The sequence below is a fragment of the Vulpes vulpes genome, chromosome 12 (genome assembly GCF_048418805.1).
Source record: "Vulpes vulpes isolate BD-2025 chromosome 12, VulVul3, whole genome shotgun sequence".
NCBI lineage: Eukaryota > Metazoa > Chordata > Mammalia > Carnivora > Canidae > Vulpes > Vulpes vulpes.
In genome coordinates, this window is record NC_132791.1 from 120,220,986 (window position 1) to 120,240,660 (window position 19,675).

The window sequence follows — 19,675 nt, forward strand, 5'->3', positions numbered from 1 at the left end:
ATCCCAGGAGAGGATGGGGCCCACAGAGAAGGCAATTGTTGAGGAACAGGAGAAGTGTGGTTCCCAAGAGAGAAGGAGGCAGCGGGCCCCCCAGGAAAAAGAGCTAATCACTGCAGACACTGCTCTGTGGGCGTGTGTGTGAGCCACCATCACCGGGAAGCTTAAGGAGAGTGAGGTCTTCTTTTCCAGTCATGGGCAGTGAAGACTGGATGTGCCATTTGCCCAATTTGTGTCCTCCTAGCACCGGCACCCATAGGAAGCCCCGAGGAGGGGGTCACCCAAGTGTCCTCCTCCGCCTGACTGCGCCCACCCTGGCCTCGATGAGCCGTTGGGCCCGGCCAGTGGACTCAGCACAATGACCATGGCAGATAGAACCAAGGACCAAAGTTAGCTGGGCAGAGGAATTGCTTTAATGGCAACCATAAAGCGTCATACAGATTTGCTCAGCTTCCTCCCCACCAGGGAGAAAAGCCCTTCGTTGTCGGACATGGTGGAAGAATAACGCTGGCAGATCACCTCAAAGCGCTCCACTGAGTAGCCGGCCTCTCTCACCGCAGCCTCTACTGCCTCCCGGCCCAGGCAGAGGCTGGAGAACCTCTGCTCGCCGATCATATAGTAGCTGCTCTTCAGGGCATCCACCACCACCAGGAAGCCCCCCGGCTTTAGCAGGCTGCCGAGGTTCCTGAGGGCCGCGCAGTAGGCGGGGAGGTCTGGGCAGGCGGCGTCCAGGCACAGGGTGCTGAGCAGACAGTCGGCCGGGGGCAGGGATACGGCACCCAGAGGCCGGCTCTGAGTCACGTCGCACTTCAGGACCTGCTTGACCACGCGCCTCAACTTCTCCTCCTTCTCCAGCCCCTTGACTCTGAAAGACACAAACCGACAAATACCACTTGCCACCCTACACTCGTGAGAACCAGGATCTCTCTGGTCAGGGCTGAAAATGGCAGTGCTGTCCCAAATGTTATGTCCTTGGGGACACGCCTATGGTAAACACGGAGAAAGAAGAAATGAAGGACCACTTCGGCATATGGATGTGACCATGTTACCGTGTGTGGGGCTAAATCCCTTCACGAAGTGAGTGACAACGTGAAAATGATAATGAGAGTACCAAACTGCCCGCTTCTCCCATGGACCGAAATGGTTCTTCCTCCACTGTTTGGAATAGTGCCTGGCTCATTTATTATTATTACTATTATTACTACTGCTGCTGCTACTTGTTTATTAATTATGATACTTGTCTCCTCTTCCGAACTGTAACATAGCAGCCATTTGACTGATACATTTTAGGCAATGATGACTTTAAAATGTGGAAATAGTATTCTTGTATAGCTGCTGATCAAGGATGGGAGTGGGGTCATCTGTAGACATTTTACAGAAGCAGTGGATAAACCACAACAGAACCGCGGCCAGGGCCCCTCTAGAAAGAAGGGAACCACTAGTTGCCATTCTTGAATCCAGAAACACATTCCAGATGGAGAGTGTGTTTTCTCAAGGGGATCATGTTCCTGGTAGTCTTGCTCAGAAGACTAACCTTTTCTGCAAAATCAGTGGGGTTCCCTGGAAGAAAACCAGTGCATGGAAGAGGCACAGAAGGCGAGGGCCGGAGGTGGAATAGAGTGCCTTGGAACATGGTAGGGAGGCATGAAGGAACAAGCTGACAGGTGAGTGAACTTAAATGGGCAGATAGAGTGCACAGGAGAAACTGGAGAAAGAAAAAAGGAGCAACAATAGCAGAAAATCAGAGAGGTAAGAGAAAAGCAAGACTGAGTATGTAAAGTGCCCAGAAGGCCACAGAGCCCAATGATAGGAGTGATGACTGGATATCCAATGCTTTGAGGAAGTCGGCCAACAGAGCCCCAGCGGTGCAAATCCAGGCTTACACTGTCCATTGGCTCCAGAAGAAGGCAGCCTCATGGGCAGCAAGGCTTGATGGAGAGAGCAGAGGCTGGCCCAATATCAGAGCAGATGAGAGAGGGACTTGCCCTGGGACCACTTCTGGTCATGAGCAAAAGTCAATGGTTTACATAAAACTTGGAGATTTACCTCCACATAGAATGATTTGAGATGACAGCAATTAGTTGTGAACATCCTATTTAAATATTTAGTTAAAATCTTGAGCCCAGTGCACATAATTAGATATTTATAAATATCCTTTATGGTATAATTTTCCACTTAAGGGGAATCCCTGGGTGGCTCAGCGGTTTAGTGCCTGCCTTTGGTCCAGGGCATGATCCCGGAGTCCAGGGATCGAGTCCCACGTCGGGGTCCCTGCATGGAGCCTGCTTCTCCCTCTGCCTGTATCTCTGCCTCTCTCTTTCTCTGGGTCTCTCATGAATAAATAAATAAAATCTTTAAAAAAAAAAAAAAGAAGTTTAGCAATAAGCACATGAAAAAAAAAACTCAAAATTTTTGGCCATCAGAGAAATGCAAATCAAACCATGAGATAACCACTTCACATCCACTTGGACGGCTATAATAAAAAAGACAGACAGTCACAAGTGTCGGCAAGGATGCAGAGAAATGGGAACCTCTACACACTGCTGGTGAGAATGTAAAATGGTCCAGCTACTTTGGAAAACAGTCTGGAAGTTCCTCAAAAGGTTAAACATAGAGTTACCAGATGACTCAGGAATTCCAAGAGAAATGAAAGCATATATCCACACAAATACTTATATATGAGCTGTGGCTCAGTGGGCTAAGCATCTGCCTTCAGCTCAGGTAATGATCTTGGGGTCCTGGGATCAAGCCCCGAGTCAGGCTCCTTGCTCAGTGAGGAGTCTGCTTTTCCCTCTCCCTCTGCCTGCAGCTCATCCTGCTTATGTTCTCTTTCTGCCAAATAAATAAATAAAATCTGTTTTTAAAAAAACTTGTACATGAGTAATTATTCAGAATTGCCAAAAGATGGCGACCACCCAAATGTCCATCAGCCTATGAAGAGATAAATAAAGGATGGTATATCTGGGCAATGGAATCATATTCAGTCATAAAAGGGAATGAAGTGCTGATTCATGCTACAACATGGAAGAATCTTGAAAACATGATGCTAAGTGAGAGAAACCAGAAACAAAAGGCCACATATCATATGGTTCCATTTACATGAAATGTCCAGAAAAAGCGAAGCTTTGGAGACCAGAAGCAGATCAGTGGTTGCCAGCAGTGACAGGATCTAGAAAATGGGAATGACTACCAATGGGTACAGGGTTTGTTTGGGTAGTGATGAAAATGTTCCAAAACTGGAGTGAAGATTGCACAACTACATGAGTATACTAGGAACTATCAAACTGCACACTTCAGATGGGCGAATCATATGTGATGGTAATTTTATTTTGGGGAAGCTATTGTACGAAGGAGAGAAAGAAAAGTAGCTTAGCAAGGTATTGGCTTCAGGGAATTCCTACCAGCCAGTAGACCAGTATAGACAAGGAATGATAATTACCTTTGGTTGGGTTTACTATTTTTCTCTATCTAGGGTAAAATGGTAGTAGGGTGACCAATTTGTCCTGATTGGTCTGGACTTCCCCGGTTTTCCCAATGAAAATCTCAGGTCCTGGAAATCCCTCTTGGTCCTGGGCAAACAGGGAAGGTTAGTCATTCTAAAAACAGGGAAGTCAGTTACAAAGCTACCATTCAGCCTCCTGGAACAAGGATGATTTGACAGAATATTTTAAGAATAAAAAAATAACAATGGAACATTATGGAAGTCTGTGAAACACAGATTTGAGTAAGTAAATTAATATAGAATAGAAAAATTCAAATGACCTATCTGCACATATGGATAACTGAGAAGTGTAGACAAAAAGCTGAAGGAGTGATAACATGGTTTGTTTTTTTTGTTTTTTTTTTTTTTTTGAACACATTTCAAGATGATCCTCTATTTTGGGAACACCGTGGGCATGTGTATTTAAGTGATGACGTCAGAAGCAGGTTGGACCTCTGTGCCCTATTGTGTGTTAAACTGTTTGAAAGACATGCCTTACCACAGAACTAGTCCTTGCCAGTCAGTTGATGATGGAAATTGTTCCCAAATAGGGAGACACACTGTGAAATCTAGAAAGCTCACAAAGAATGTGCCAATTTGAGAAGGAAATTGGCTGGAAACACCCACTGCGATGGAGACCTGCTGATCCTTGGGTGCACAGCAAATGCTGGGGGATTCAGTAGCCCAAGTAGCTGTGAAAGATGCCACATCAGAGCTTCTCAGCACCTGCACCATGCCCCCTGCCTGCAGGGAAATGGACTGGCCCGGAGACACAGGCTATTACTGCTCAGCTACACGGTCAGCTCAAGGGGTAGGGCATAAACATACACCAGAAAAGTGTTAGGCGGTTCTACGGGAAGCTAATAGCAATATGACTGTTTCTCTAGTTCTGAAGATCTACTCTTTCCAACACATCAGTATGTAAAAAAGGGCAGCTATTTCCTCTGTAAATATGCAATTCACAGAAGCCTGAGGGAGGTGAGGAGGTAAGGGGAGAAGGGATATAGAGTAGGGCTCCTGGGAAGAGCACTTGGTGAGAGCGTACTCCCACACCCCAAGACAATACCCCGAGGTTCAGAAGAGGCTCCTCCTGTCCCCTTTCTGCAGGGCAGCGGTGGACCAGAAGTCCCTGAATGAGATCTTTCAATGACACTCACCCCATCCCCAGAGGTTCCAGCAGGCCCTCCTGAGGGAGAACTGGCAAAATGTATAAAGGATACAGAAAGCTACATAAGCTTAGATTTCAATGTAAGAACTGTACAAGCCAGGAATAATAATTAGTAAACCTTTGGCCACAGCCGAATCAGGTAAAAGACAGACATTTCAGGAGGGACAGGCTAGGAAGCAAAATGCATGCAGTTATTTATTTTAAAATTTTTTTGAACCTCTGTGATGTGGCAGGAAGAGTGTTGAGCAAGAAGAACCCAAGATAGAACAAATGAGAAACAGATCCTCTCTCCATGGTGATTACAGGCTGGGGCGGAGGGGAGAAAGAATTAATCCAATGATCGTCCACAAAAATGACAAATTAATATTGCAATAAACTCTTGGAAGGAAAGGGACATAGCACCAACAAAGGAATGTTGGCAGCTTGACTTGGTCTAGAGTATCAAGGAAAGCTCCAAAATGGAGTCAGGTAGGCAGAGAGAAAATAAACAAGAGTTCACTAGCCCACGGAGAGTAGGGAGGGGAGAAGGATATTCCAGTAAGGGGAAACAGCAAGTGTAAAGGCCATGTGGTAGGATGAAAGATGGAGAGAAGGCCAAATGAGGCTGTATCTCAGGAACAAAGCAGAGCATGGTAGAAAATGAGGCAATAGGGATCAGCAGGTGCCAGATTAGACAGGGCTTTGGGGACCATGTTGAGAATTTTGCTTTTTATCCTAAAAGCCATGGGAAGTTATGAAGGGGTGCTAAGGAAGGGAGTGGTGCAATTGGATCTACATTTTGAAGCTATCACTTTGGGACAAGAATGGAGATGGAAAGCCAGTTAGGAAGAAGAGGATAGTGGCTTGGACCAGGAAAATATCCTGGATAGAAAATACTGAAGACATATACTGGTTTGAGAGAAACTCAGAAGTAAAATGGATAGAACTTAGTGCTGGTCATGGACTATGACAGAGAGGAAGAAGGTAGGCTTCTAGGCTTCTGGCTTGTTCAAGTAATTATATGATGGCAACCCCCAGGGAGATGAGAATACCAGAAATGGAGCAAATTGGGGAGGATCATAGCTCTATTTGGGACACTTTTAGACACACTAGTAGAAATGGTTACAATTTGAAGGAAATGGCCAGGTGAAGTTTCCTCAGCCCACCCTATGCATTTTCCCCCAAGGGATAGTGCAAGGAAAATATCTACGAGAAAGTCATGCTTTTAAAAGGCAGAAACTTTCCCAGGCATCATTGAAACAATCACCAAGACCATCAAGATCCTGATGTCAGAAGGAATATCAATCTTTTATAAGACAGGAAAATATAGAGATGCTTCCGATTAGGGGAAGTTCAATAGCTTCATGGGACAAATGTGGCACAAGTGTGTCTATATTGGGCAACAATATAAAGGTTTTATATATATATATATATAACATTTTAAAAAAATAGACATGAGAATCTTTGTATGGAGAACATTTACTTCACCTCTACAGGTGCTTAAGCCTCCTTATGTCAGGCAGGAGGCGGCAAGTGGAGGACCTGCTCTCTGTAGAGGCATCCAGGAGAGGCTCCAGCATCTCCAAACCCCTCCTGGCTGCTCTGGGGGCTGAGGAGAATTTGCAGAGCATCCCTGTAACTCATTCCCACTCACTAGCATGTCTTGGTGTATCTGTTGGGAAGCTCTGTTCTAGACACCAGTATTTCTCAAACTGTAAAATGCATACAATCCCCTGCAAATCTCATTCAAATGCATATTCTCTGGTTGTGTAGGTGGGGAGTGGGGCCCAAGAGCCTGCATTCTCTAACAGGCTCCCAGGTGATATGGAAGCTGCTTGGTCTGAGGACCGCAAGGCAGGCCATGTGCTGCCAGAGGTACATCAGCGCTGTTCCTAGGATTTCTTAAGGTAAAAGCTCATTTCCCTTGGCTCATGGTATAGTAATTTATATTTTAGCATTTGACTCTCTCACTTGATAAATAAATAATGTCAAGCCAGAATTTGGTACCAATGTCTTACAACTTCTTGGATAGTTTTAAAAATGAGTGGTATCTAAATGTATGAGTCACACTCCAAAGGCAGAGAAACAGGAGATGGCTCAAATTGTCTTTGGCAGCAGTCAGCACAAGAAATAGCTTCAGATAAAGAAGAAATAATCTCAGAGGAAATAGGTTATGGGCTGATAGAGGTACTTGAAGATGCAAGAAAGACATAAGTTGAATGGGATCGCTATCATTCTCAAAATAGTTGAAGCCACAGGATCTAGCACAAGGATAAGAGTGAAAATGTAGAATTTTACTGCCAAAAATACAGTTCCTTACTCTAACAGCTATTGGGAAGGGACAGGTTCTCAGGAGCCAAGTGTTATAAGCTGACGATTCTGGCTTGAGATAAGCAATGCTTTTAGTATCCTGCTAGATTTTAAGGGCTCATTTTTGAATGAGATGGAAAGGCTTGTGATAGCTAGGGAAATTGAGAAGAAAGTTCTAAAAGCCTTCTTGACATATGATTTGGACCTCAGAAAGGTATTTTGTCTGGCTGACTGAAAACTCTTTTATAAACTTTCCCAGAAATTTTATTAATCCTGGGAAACTCCTTATTTATTTAATAATAAATATTATTGCCCAAATCCTCACAGTTACAGGGTTTTTCCCCCCTAGTTAATACCAGTTTCATTCTGTAGAATCACATAGTCAATAGAAAAAAAAGAGGTTTGAAATTACATTTATTTTGAAGAACATTATTTTCAGTATGAAGGTTATAGCGAGCGTAAAATTCTAAGTAAAGGTTTATAGGTTACAATGGCATATGAAAGTAGCCTCTCAACTTCTTACTAAATGCCGGGGCGGGGGGGGAATGGAGAAGTATGTAGGCAATATTAAACAATTTTACGATGTTGTTCACGTGTAAAGGCAACAAAAACACATTCCCAATATACATGGGCTTAGAAAATGTCACTTATGTGTCCTTCCTGAAACATCTGAAGGCCTATTCAATGGACCAAAAATTAATCAGAATTAAAAACTTAACAACTTGAAAAATCATCTAAAATGAACATAAAATTAAAATATTCACATAATTGCAAATATGATTACAAACAGAAAGCAAATATCCAAACTTATCTTGAAAGAAAATATGAGAATGATGCTTTAAGTTACAATATTTGGAATTAAAATCTCCAATTTTAACAAGACACACTGGCAAGAGAGATGCCAGAAGGACTTTGGGTGTCAAAAATTGTTAAGTTCCTCATATTATGAGAAAGAAAAAAATTACTGATTCTTGCCTGGCATTGGTAAACCGAGAGAATTTGTCTCCAGCAGACGTGAATTTTAAGAAATACTAAAAGAAGTTCTTCAAAAAAAAAAAAAAGAAGAAGTTCTTCAGGTGAAGGGAAGTGATGTCAGAAGTCTAGATCTGCAGAAAGGAATGAAGAATACGAGATAGGACAGATATGTGGATAAATATAAAAGGTTTTATATATTTTGTTTAAAATAGTACTGACTGGGATGCCTGGGTGGCTCAGCGGTTGAGCATCTCCCTTTAGCCCAGGGCATGATCCTGGAGTCCAGGGATAGAGTCCCACCTTGGGTTCCCTGCATGGAGCCTGCTTCTCTCTCTGCCTATGTCTCTGCCTCTCTCTGAGTCTCTCATGAATAAATAAATAAATCTTTAAAAAAATAAATAAATAAAATACTACTGACTGATGTGAATATACTTAAAACTACTGAACTACATACTTAAAAATAATTCTGATGCTAAATTTTATGGTATGTGTTTTTTAACCACAATAAAAAATAAAGCAATAAAAATAAAAGCACTACCAACTTTTTAAAGCAAAAATAATAACAATGTATTATGTTATAGTATATATAAAGTATAATATATGACAGATGCATAAGGGGCTAGAGTGGTTTAAAAGAATTATACCATTGTAAAATCCTACATTGTTCATGAGGTAATAGATATGTTAAAAATACATACTCAGGGATCCCTGGGTGGCTCAGTGGTTTAGTGCCTGCCTTTGCCCCAGGGTGTGATCCTGGAGTCCCAGGATTGAGTCCCACATCAGGCTCCCTGCAAGGAGCCTGCTTCTCCCTCTGCCTGTGTCTCTCCCTTTCTCTCTATGTGTGTCTCTAATGAATGAATAAATAAAGTCTTTTAAAAAATACATACTCAAATTTCTAGAAAAATTACACATGCATGCACATATATATATATATATATATATATATATATTCACCCAAAACACAAAAGAGACCCATAGAAAAGATAAGAGTCAACAGAGAAGATAAAAGGAATACTAAAAATCTTTACATTTATACAAATGGAATACCAAACATTATTACACCCAGGAGAAGCAGGAACAAAGGCACAAATGAACAACAAAATATATGGGACAAGTAGAAAATAGATACCAAGATGACTGATTAGGCTTAATCATACGTTATCAGTAATTACATTAAATGTAAGTGAACTAAAGAATCCAGTTAAAGGGCAGAAATCATCACATTGGATTGAAAATCAAGAGCTACTATGTACTACTTGCAAGAAAAACATCTTAAGTATAAAAGTACACATAGGTTGAAAAAAAGAGGTGAAAAAGATATACCTTGTCTACTAGTTATCTATTGCTACGTTTAAATTAAACTTAGCAATTTAAAATGACAAACATTTATCTCACAGTTTCTTTGGGTCGGATATCTGGGCACAGATTGATTATTTGAGTACCTCTGGTGCAAGGTCCTTCATGAGGTAGAGTGTTGGCCATGTCTTCAGTCTCACCTGAAGGTTCAGCTGGGAGGTAACTCGCTTCCAAGCTCACTCCAGACAAGCGAGTAAGAGGGAATATCTAATAGGGAAGCCATAATCTTTTTGTAAGCTAATCTCAGAATTGATGCTCAGTACTCTGCTGCATTGTACTTGTTAGAATCTACTCGCTAGGGATCCCTGGGTGGGGGGGATCAAGTCCCCCATCGGGCTCCCTGCATGGAGCCTGCTTCTCCCTCTGCCTTTCTCTCTCTTTCTCTGCATTTCTTATGAATAAATAAATAATATCTTTAAAAAAAAAAAAGGATCTAGTCGCTAAATCCAATGGCCAGCCAAGGAAAGGCTATTAAACAAGAGATGAATATTTGAAGTGAAGATTATTGGGAGCCATCTTTGAAGCTATCTACCAAGCATACATGCAAACACCAAGCATAAGAAGGCTGACAGGCATTAAGGAGGGCACATGATGTGATGAGCACTGATGAGCAGCATTATATTGTATGTTGGCAAATTGAATTTAAGTAAAGAAAAAAATACAGAAAAAAAGAAGGCTGATGTGGCCATATTAATATCAAAGTAGACTTCAAGACAAAGTGTATTACTGGCAGTAAAGGGAAACACTTCTTAATGATGAAATGGTCAATAAATCAAGAAGACAAAATAATCCTAAAAAGATATGCAGGTAGTAACAAAGCTTTTCAAAATGTATGAAGCAAATGTTGACAGAATGATGGAGAACAAGAGATAAATCCATGATCATAGTTTGAGATTTTTGTACCTTTTTATCAGTAATTGATAAGCAAAAAATCATGTAGAAAATTTGAAAAATACTATCAATCTACCTGACATAATTGATATTTATAGAAACTATACCTACAACAGGATGATATACATTCTTTTCAGTGTAGAAAGCATAATCAAAATAAACTATATGCTGACCATAAAATCAGTCTCTGACTACAATAAAATTTAAATAGAAACCAATAACAATATCTAGAAAATCCTGAAATTTTTGGAAATTAAGGAACACAATGCTAAATAATTCAGGTCAAAGAAGAAACCACAAAGAAAATTAGAAAATATGCTGAAGTAAGACACCTGAGTAGCTCAGTCAATTAAGCATCGGACTCTTGATTTAAGCTGAGGTCATGATCTCAGGGTTGTGGGATCAAGTCCCACACTGGACTCCACACTCAGTGAAGAGTCTACCTAAGATTCTCTCTCTCCCTTTTCCTCTGCACCTCCTTGCCCCTAGCTTGCTCGCTCTCTCTCTCTTTCTCTCTCTCTCCCTCAAACAATAAATAATTTTTTAAAATAAGAAAATCTGCTGAAGTGGATAATAGTAAAAATATGACATATTAAAAATCAAAAATGAGATGCAACTAAAACATTTCTGAAGGAAATTTATAGCCTTAAATGGCTAAGTTAGAAGAAAGAAATGTGTGAAATAATTATCTAAGCTTCTAGCTTCAGAAGCAGGAAAAAGAAGAGCATATAAAAACTAAAGTAAATGGAAGAGAGAAAATAAGAAAAGTAAGAGCAGAAATCAACACTATTGGAAATGACAATAGAAAAAATCAACAAAACAAAAAGTTAGTTCTTCAAAAAGATTAATAAAATTGGTAAATCTCTAGCAAGATGATCAAGATATTTTTTTAAAAGGCAATTACCAATATCAAGAATCAAAGAAGGAAGATCACTAAAAGAGTAATAAAGATATGTCGGTTTTGGGTGGGGGGGTTAAGATTTCATTTATTTATTCATGAGAGACAGAGGGAGAAAGGGAGAGAGGGAGAGAGAGAAGGAGAGAGAGAGGGAGAGAGAGAGAGAGACATAGGCAGAGAAAGAAGCAGGCTCCATACAGGGAGCCTGATGTGGGACTCGATCCCGGGACTCCAGGATCATGCCCTGGGCTGAAGGCAGGCACTCAACCACTGAGCCACCCAGGTGTGCCAAATAATAGATATATTGTTTTAAAAAACTATGACAATAAAATTGACAACCAAGATGAATAGGATAAATTCCTTGAAAAATACTGCTTATCAAAACAAAGAAAAAATGGAAAATCTACATGACCAATAAAAGATATTATTCTGAATTTTTAAAACTTCATACCCATGAAAAAAAACCTTCAGATACAGGTATCTTCACTGGTGAATTATATTAATCATTTAAGGAAGGAATAATACTATTAACACACAAACACTTTCAAAAAATAAAGGAAGAAGAAACATATCTTGACTTGTTACATGACTATAGCATCGTGCTGATACTAAAATCTGCTAAGCATATGATAAGAAAAGAAAATTATAGCTCAGTATCCCTCATATACGTAGATGAAAAATCCCTAACAAAATATTAGCAAATCATAACCACTCATACATAAAAAGGATACTGCTTCATGAACAATGGGTGTGTGCCATTAGATTTAAATATTCAAAAATCTTCCAATACAATTCACATTTTCAGAATAAAGGAGAAAAATCATATGACTATCCTGATTAATTTCCAAAAAAATCGACAAAATTCAACATTTGATTTAAAACTCCCAAGAAACTACAAATATAAAAAAATAGTATGATAAAAAAAATTAGTATGAATATCTGTGAAAAATCTATAGCTAATATTATACTTAACAATGAATCATTGAACATTTTTTCCTGTGATATAGAAAAAGGCACATATGTCCACTCTCATCTTTTCAATTCAACATTGTTTTGGAGGTTCTAGCCAGTGTAATAAGGCCAGAAAAATAAATAAGAGGCATATAGTTTGAATAGAAGAAGTAAAACTATTTTTATTTGCAGATAAGAGTGTACATAGGAAAACCTATGGGACCTACAAAAAGCACTACTAAACTTAATTAGTGAAGTCAGCAAGGTTACAAGACACAAGGTAAGTATATAAAAATCAATTGTATATCTATATACTAACAACTTTTTAAAATTTGAAATTAAAAAAATGCAATTAACAATAATTTAAAAATGAAACATAAGGAAATTTAACAAAATAAATACAAAATATGAGAACTACAAAACGTTACTGAGAGAAACTGAAGAATTTCTAAATAAATAGAAATCATGCTGACTGCAGATTCCATATGTCCATTCTCTTATACTAATTTGTAAGTTCAGAGATCACTAACAAAGTCTCAGCAGTCTTTTTTGAAAGAAATTGACAAGTTTATTCTAAAATTTAAAGCTTTTGTTTATTTTGTAAGAGAGAGAGCACATGCACGTGCGGGCCTGTGCACATGAATGGGTGAGGGGCAGATGGAGAGGGAGAAGCAGACTGCCCACTGAGCAGGGGACTCGACCCCAGTACCCTGGGATTGTGACCTGAGCCTAAGGCAGACATTTGACCACTTAAGTGACTGAGCCACTCAGGCACCCCAGTTTATTCTAAAATTTATATCAAAATGTAGTGTCAGTAAAAAAACTTTTATACAATGAAAGAAACATCGACAAGACAATAAGGCAGCTGACTGAATGGAAGAAGTTATTTGCAAATGACATATCTGATAAGGGATTAATAACCAAAATGTATAAAGAGCTTATATAACCCAACACCAAAGAAACAAATAATCTAATTAAAATGGGTAGAGGACCTAAACAGATATTTTTCCAAAGAATATATGCAAATGACCAGTAGACGTATGAACACATGTTCCACATCACTAATCATTAGGGAAATGCAAATCAAAACCACAATAAAATATCACTTCATACCTGTCAGAATGGCTGAAATAAAAAAGACAAGAAATAACAAGTGTTGGTGAGGATATAGAGAAGAAAGAACTCTCATGCACTGTTGGTACAACCACTGTGGAAAACAGTATGGAGGTACTTCAAAATATTGAAATTGAATTATCATATGATCCAATCATTCCACTACTGGATATTTACCTAGAGAAAACAAAGCATTAATTTGAAAAGATATATGCATCCCTATGTTTATTGCACCATTATTTATAATAGCAAAATAGAGAGGCAATCTAAGTGTCCATCCATGGATGAACAGATAATGAAGATGTGGTATATGTGTGTGTATGTGTATATACATATATATACACACATATATATTATGTGGACTATGAGGACTATTACTCAGCCATAAAAAATGTGATCTTTCCATTTGCAACAACATAGGTGGAACTAGAAGTTATAATGCTAAGTGAAATAAGTCAGACAAAGAAAACAAATACCATATGATTTCACTCATATGTAGAATTTAAGAAACAAAACAAAGAAAAAGGAGACAAATAAAAGAAACAGACTCTTAAATACAAAGAACAGATTGGTGGTTGCCAGAGGGAAAGTGGAAGGGGGGGATGAGGGAAACAGGTAAAGGGGATTGAGAGCACACTTATGATGAGCACTAAGTAATGTATAGAATTGTTGAATCATTATATTATATGCCTGAAACTAATATAATGCTGTATGTTAATTATACTTCAATTAAATATATTAAATTAAATATATTATGTGTGTGTGTATATATACACTAAAATTGGCAGAATAATCTTGAAAAAGAACAAAGTTGGGGGATTTACACTATCTGATTTCAAGACTTACCTTCCCTGGTAAAAGGGATAAAAGCATAAACCCAGTGGAAGTTTAGCGACTCTGCATGTAGCAAAAACATTAATTGAGAAACAAAATATAAAATTACTATTGTTCATACCTCTATAGTATAAGGAATTGTATAAAGAACAAGTCACCTTGATAACTTGCATCGGACAACCCATGTTGACTATCAATAAGACAGTGTAGCAACAACATGTAAGAAAACAAATATGGAGTTTAGAATACTCTAACTAAGCTAGAATTCAGCAGACCATGAAAAGAAAATGAAGGGGTTAAAGAAATAAAAGCAGCCGTAGAATTAGTTTCAGGAGAGAATCTGACTTAAGAATAAGCATATTTGGTGAAGTAATGAGAATCGAATTTAAGTGCATTTATAGAAAAATAAATTGACCATCACCTGAGAAGAAGAGTATGGAGTATGGAGGTAGACATACTCCTTAGGGACATGTTAAGATCACAAGATTTTATATTTATCCCTTGGATTCCAGAATATTACTTCACTCCTCCTGTTGTTCAAGTTGAGAAACATGGGCGTCATCCCTGAGACTTCTCTCTCACCACTCCCCATGACCAATCATTACCAACTCTTATCCAGTCTATCTCAATAATTCATCTTAAAATCACCTTCCTCTCTCCATCACCAACCAACCCTCCAGCCACCATCTTATCTTACCTGGATTAAAGTGTCTCCTTTCTGCATCTCTCATTCTCCCCCATTCTCCACACAACAGCCAAAGAGATCTTCATAAATGTAAATGGGGCCACATCACTTTCCTGGTTTCAAGTGTGCCTTCTCGTCACACTTGAAATACCGGATCGTTAGCCTGGCCTCAAAGCCCTAAATGATCTGACATGTGCCTGCCTTCCCTGATATGAGGTCTAGGAGACTCGAGGCTTGTCTACCAGTCTACCCCAGCAGTTAGGACCATGTGGCACATCATACATGCTGTATCTTGGTTTATTAAATAAATGAACAAATGCTGGTTCCTTTAACCAAGATCCAAAAAGTATCAGCACTTGTTTCTTAAAGGGGGGTTGTGTTGCTGGGAAGTCAGAGCTCTTTCCTGGCCAAAGCAAGGAATAGGTTCAATAAAAATAGGTATGCTTTGGGGGTGCCTGGGTGGCGCAGTCTGTTAATTCTGACTGTTGGTTTCAGCTCAGTTGTGATGTCAGGGTCCTGAGATAGGGCCCAGCACCAGGCTCTGGGTTCACTGCAAGTCTGCTTAAGTTTCTCTCTCCTTCTCCCTCTGCCCCTCCTCCCATGTGTGCTCTCTCTCTCTCTCTCCCTAAAATAAATAAATCTTAAAAAAAAATAGGCATGCTCTCCCATCGTGAACAAAAAGACAAGGCAAGACAGAGGATGCTGTGCCACACAGAGAAGTACAATATAGGAGCAAAGGTGGGGGTGCAAATACAGGAAGAAGTGGACTGGGGAAGGGAGAATTATGTAGAAAGTAAACCATGGGCAAGAGGGTGGAGAAAGGGAAAATGTACCAAAAAACAATAAGAGCAGGGGGAAAAAAGAAAGGAAGAAATAACTGAGCATATAAGAAGTAGCAGACGGGCCAGCAGGCTCCAAAGAGGAATATGGAAGTGGTCCTTTAATACAGTTTGCAAAGGAGTCTGTGGGGCCTCAGCAACATGCATGGCAGCAAAGACATTCTGCTGCTAGAGTGACCGTCAGTTGCGTGGGACAGCGGCACTGGGCTGAGCCGTCGCGGGGCAATCGCCAGAGGATGGAGGGACATGGGGACAAGAGAAAGAGAAAGTGAAAGAGAAAGTGAAAGAGAAAGAGAAAGAGAAAGTGAAGTGCAGAACCGGCCACCTCTGTCTAGTAGGCTACTGACAAGTTCTCATGCGGAGAGAAATTAATAATTGAAACAAGGCTCATTTGCATAAATTGACTGGTAGAGGAGGGTAGGCTAAGATGCTGATCATTAGCTTTGAGTATGTCAAGCTCTGATTTTGTGGCTGGTGAGTAACACATTCTTTTCAGATCATTCCTTTATGCTGCTAATCCCAGGTCCAAAAGCCTAGTCAGCTTTTTATTGCCTCTGGTGGTGTCAGCATTAGCTACCCTCACAGCAGAGCCCCCCCCCGCCACTTGGATGGAGGACCGTGCTGGGTGCAAGCCCTGATCCCCAAAAACTGCTGGTGAGGAGCCGATTTTACTTCTTTCCTAAACTTGTCCTAAACATCGCCATCCCAGGGTACCTGCCTGCACACTGCACCCCCACACTGGCCTGGGAAGGTTCTGTCTCCCGTTGGCTCCATGGCCATCTCTTTAGTTCTCTTCTGTGTCTTCTGCAGTTCTGGTGTGCGCATGTGCAAGTGCACAGTCCCACTCCTCTCTGTCTCATTCTCTCTCTCTAGCTCTTATTCCCCATCTGGATTTCTCTTTGGTCTCTCTCTGTTCCCTCTGCTTTTTAACTTGGACTCTAAGGATAATTCTTGATTCAGAAAAATGAACTGTCACTCAGGTACTGTAAGAAAGCCAGGAAGCAGACCCCAGTTTCTCTACCTGTTCCCTTCGAGCTCGCACACGTAGGTCACCACTGGGGACCAGTCAAAGGCCCCTGGCTCCTTCTTCAGCCACTTTTGCAGCTCCTGCAGGTTCTGATCGGTGTAGTCGGTGGCAATGATCTCCTTGAAGGATTCACAAGCAGAGAGGAGCTGGTAGATGGTGGGGCCAGAGCCAATGTCGATCAGGAGGTCCCCCTTCACGCCATCTGGTTTAGAGGGGGAACAAGGTATCATATGAACGCAGAGCTGAGATGCACTGTCCTTGCTGGAACTGTTGTGAGAGAGCCCCTGAGACAGCCCATCTCTCTACTCACTCCTCTTCCCTCAAAATCTTTTTTTTTTTTAAACGTGTCTGCATTTTGTATTCCACAATCTGGACTGGAGGCATGTTGCTGGGGTAACTTTAGGTGTAGAAGAAGGAAGAAGAGGTCTACATCTCGGGTACAGACCCCTGATCCAGAAAGACTGCTGCACAGAAAATGTAAAAAACTATTAAGGAATACTCCTGGGGAAAGTTAAAATTGTTTTCAAAATTGAATTGTTATGTCTCTCTCCAAAAAGCATCCAAACCTTCATGTGTTGGGAGGTTTTTTTTGTTTGTTTATTTGTTTTTTAATCTCATGCACATTCACAACATTCCTTTGCATTAGAAATGGAATTAGTTTTACAATCTCCTTCTCTTACGTGGCCTATCATGGTTGAATGGCTGGCTCTGGTCACCCAGCACACTGATGTAGACTCAAGGACTGAACTCTTGCCTTCTGGTTTCCCTTTGCACACCCGAATGAGATCATGCATATAAAAGCGCTCTGTAAATTGTAAAATGTCTATACGAAAAAACAGTGGTTTTTCATCCTCTTTAAATAAATGAGTAACGCCAGAAGGGCTGTCCCATAGCAATGACTACACACAACCCCAGCCACGCACTAAGACACTATTGGGATGCCTCACATTTTGGCAGGGAGACACACAGATAACACACAAACTTACCAAGGCAAAATATCTTGAAAAGATTCTTCAGAAGATGCCTGAGAATCTCATTTTCTGCAGAGTGTCTGGTCCCAAAGTTGTAGTATTTTTCTAGGTAATCCCGAGGGTTAAAATGTCTCAGATAAGTGTCCTTGGAGGTGAAGCTAGATTCCATTGTGGCTCCCTCCTGTGTCCACTTGCCTTCCCTCACTCTCCTCCAGAACCCAGGGAGTCACCCTGCAAAAGTTGTCTCTTTAAGTCTCAGGCTTCAATCTTTCTTCTGTTAGTTCAGGGTTAGACACAGATGATCAGTTAAACACTAACAGAAATATACCAAGAATCTTTTGGCTATTCTAGGAGGTGATGAAATTTTTGGGCAAGGGAGCCTAGGAGAAGTGCATGCAGGACGGGGAGGGACATGAGCTGCATGCAATTCTCTGCCAAGGGGTGAAGTTCAAGTGTGGGAGGAACCATCTGGGCTCATCCGGGAAATCATTTAGCTCATAGAAGAACCACTAAGTTTAGAGAGGGGGGTCATTTCCCCAGAGCACCATCATTCTTCTTGTAATGATACTCCCAAAAGAGAGCCACAAAGAATGGTTTAAATTTAACAATCATAAAGAAAGGAGAAGAAAGAAGAGGATTCAGAAATGTCTTTAGGGCTAAGGAATGTTGGATAAAGAAGGAATCGCAGATGAGAGGGGGTGAAAGAGCAATTTAAAAAACCTGGATGAGGCTCCCTCCAATGTCTGGGCAAGCCACAGTCCTGTAATCCTCTCCTCATGCTCTGCACACCCCTGGCTCTCCTCTCGGCATTCACAGCTCCCAGCAGCTGTCAGTCCTCCGCATCTGGAAACCACCTCCTCCCCAAGCCTTCCCACTCATCTCAATCCATTCAAATCCTGATGGCCTTTTCAAGATGAAATTTAAGTGCTCCACTTTCTTTAAGAATTTTTATATTCCCTCTTCTGGACTCACATTGCCCTTAGAATTAGCTCACCCTGACGAACCCTTGGTTTTGGGTTCAAAAAAACACTCATGTTTTGGTTTTTTGAACAACCAAAACTTGTTCCTGGTTTTGTCTGTGTCAATCTTACTTCCCAAACTAAACTGTTATGTGAATGATGCACTAAGCCACCAACTCCTTGAGATCAAGGACTATGGCTCAGTTCTCTCTGCAGCCCCCCGCCTATCACATCTACAGAGTAGGTGTTCAAAACACTGGTTGATCAGTTGACTATTGTCATATTGTTTCACAGTTGAGTACTCTATATTCCATGGGTGATGAGTTAGGAAGGGCCCACATCTGGCTACAAAGCAGAGAAACTCACTCAAAGCAGTTCAGGTGAAAAAGGAATTATTAATAGGAGAATATAGTGGAAACACATTGCAGGGTATCTAACTGTGTCTCCTGAACCAGAAAATCATTAGGGAGCTAATTTCTCTCTCCCTCTCTCTTGGTCTTTCTCTATCTCCTTCTGTCTTCCTAGGGGCCTTGATTCTCTGCAAACTGGCTTCTTTTGCTCATCCACTGTACACAGATCCATTTGGACCATTCCAAATGCTGGTCTCTGCACCTGACCTTACAGAATCTTCTAACCCACCTCCTCACAGCTGGCCAAATGGGTCTTTGTAGTCCAAATCCCATTCCTTAGAGAAGAAATCTGTCTGCCTGGTCCAGTCTGGATCAATCATTGGACACTTCCCAGTAAGTGTTGGGGTTGTAAAAGAGATCTATGTGGTAGTAAGACTGCCCATCACAGGGACTTAGATGGAACAGACCAAATGTCTCGGATGACTACAACCATTGGACCTTCAAAAGTCAAATCACAGATGGGAAGGATATAGAATCAATACAATATGTCTTTGTGAGTGGCTCAGAGGCACCGCAGCTGATAAATCCTGCTTCTCCCAGCTGCCCTGGTAGTGGAGTATAATCAGCAGGAAACATCCAGAACTCAAAGTCAAAAGACACAAATCACCATCCTGACCTGCCACCAATAATTCATATGACAATGGTGGTTAGAAAAACTAACTTTTGACATCTGGAAGCCTCAGTTTTGGTGCATAAAATGGGGATAATAATACAGGAGAGGAAAAAAAATTCTCCTTCCCCATCTTTGGTTCTCTGGCTGGACCTAAGAATTAAACTGACATGAGACAGATTAATAGGAGAAAAGCATGTGAATTTTATGAAGTTTTC

General features: G+C 40.7%; 1 protein-coding gene across 1 annotated transcript; it reads right to left on the reverse strand.

Annotated features, from left to right (window-relative positions):
* Positions 1 to 387: 387 nt before the first annotated feature.
* LOC112925892 (nicotinamide N-methyltransferase) lies at positions 388 to 17,903 on the reverse strand. Its single transcript, XM_026006717.2, has 3 exons — positions 17,494 to 17,903; positions 16,502 to 16,709; positions 388 to 862 (listed from the first exon to the last, which is right to left on the reverse strand). Exons 1-3 carry the CDS (start codon positions 17,645 to 17,647, stop codon positions 430 to 432), a joined length of 795 nt encoding a protein of 264 aa, XP_025862502.1. The 5' UTR covers positions 17,648 to 17,903; the 3' UTR covers positions 388 to 429.
* Positions 17,904 to 19,675: the final 1,772 nt, after the last annotated feature.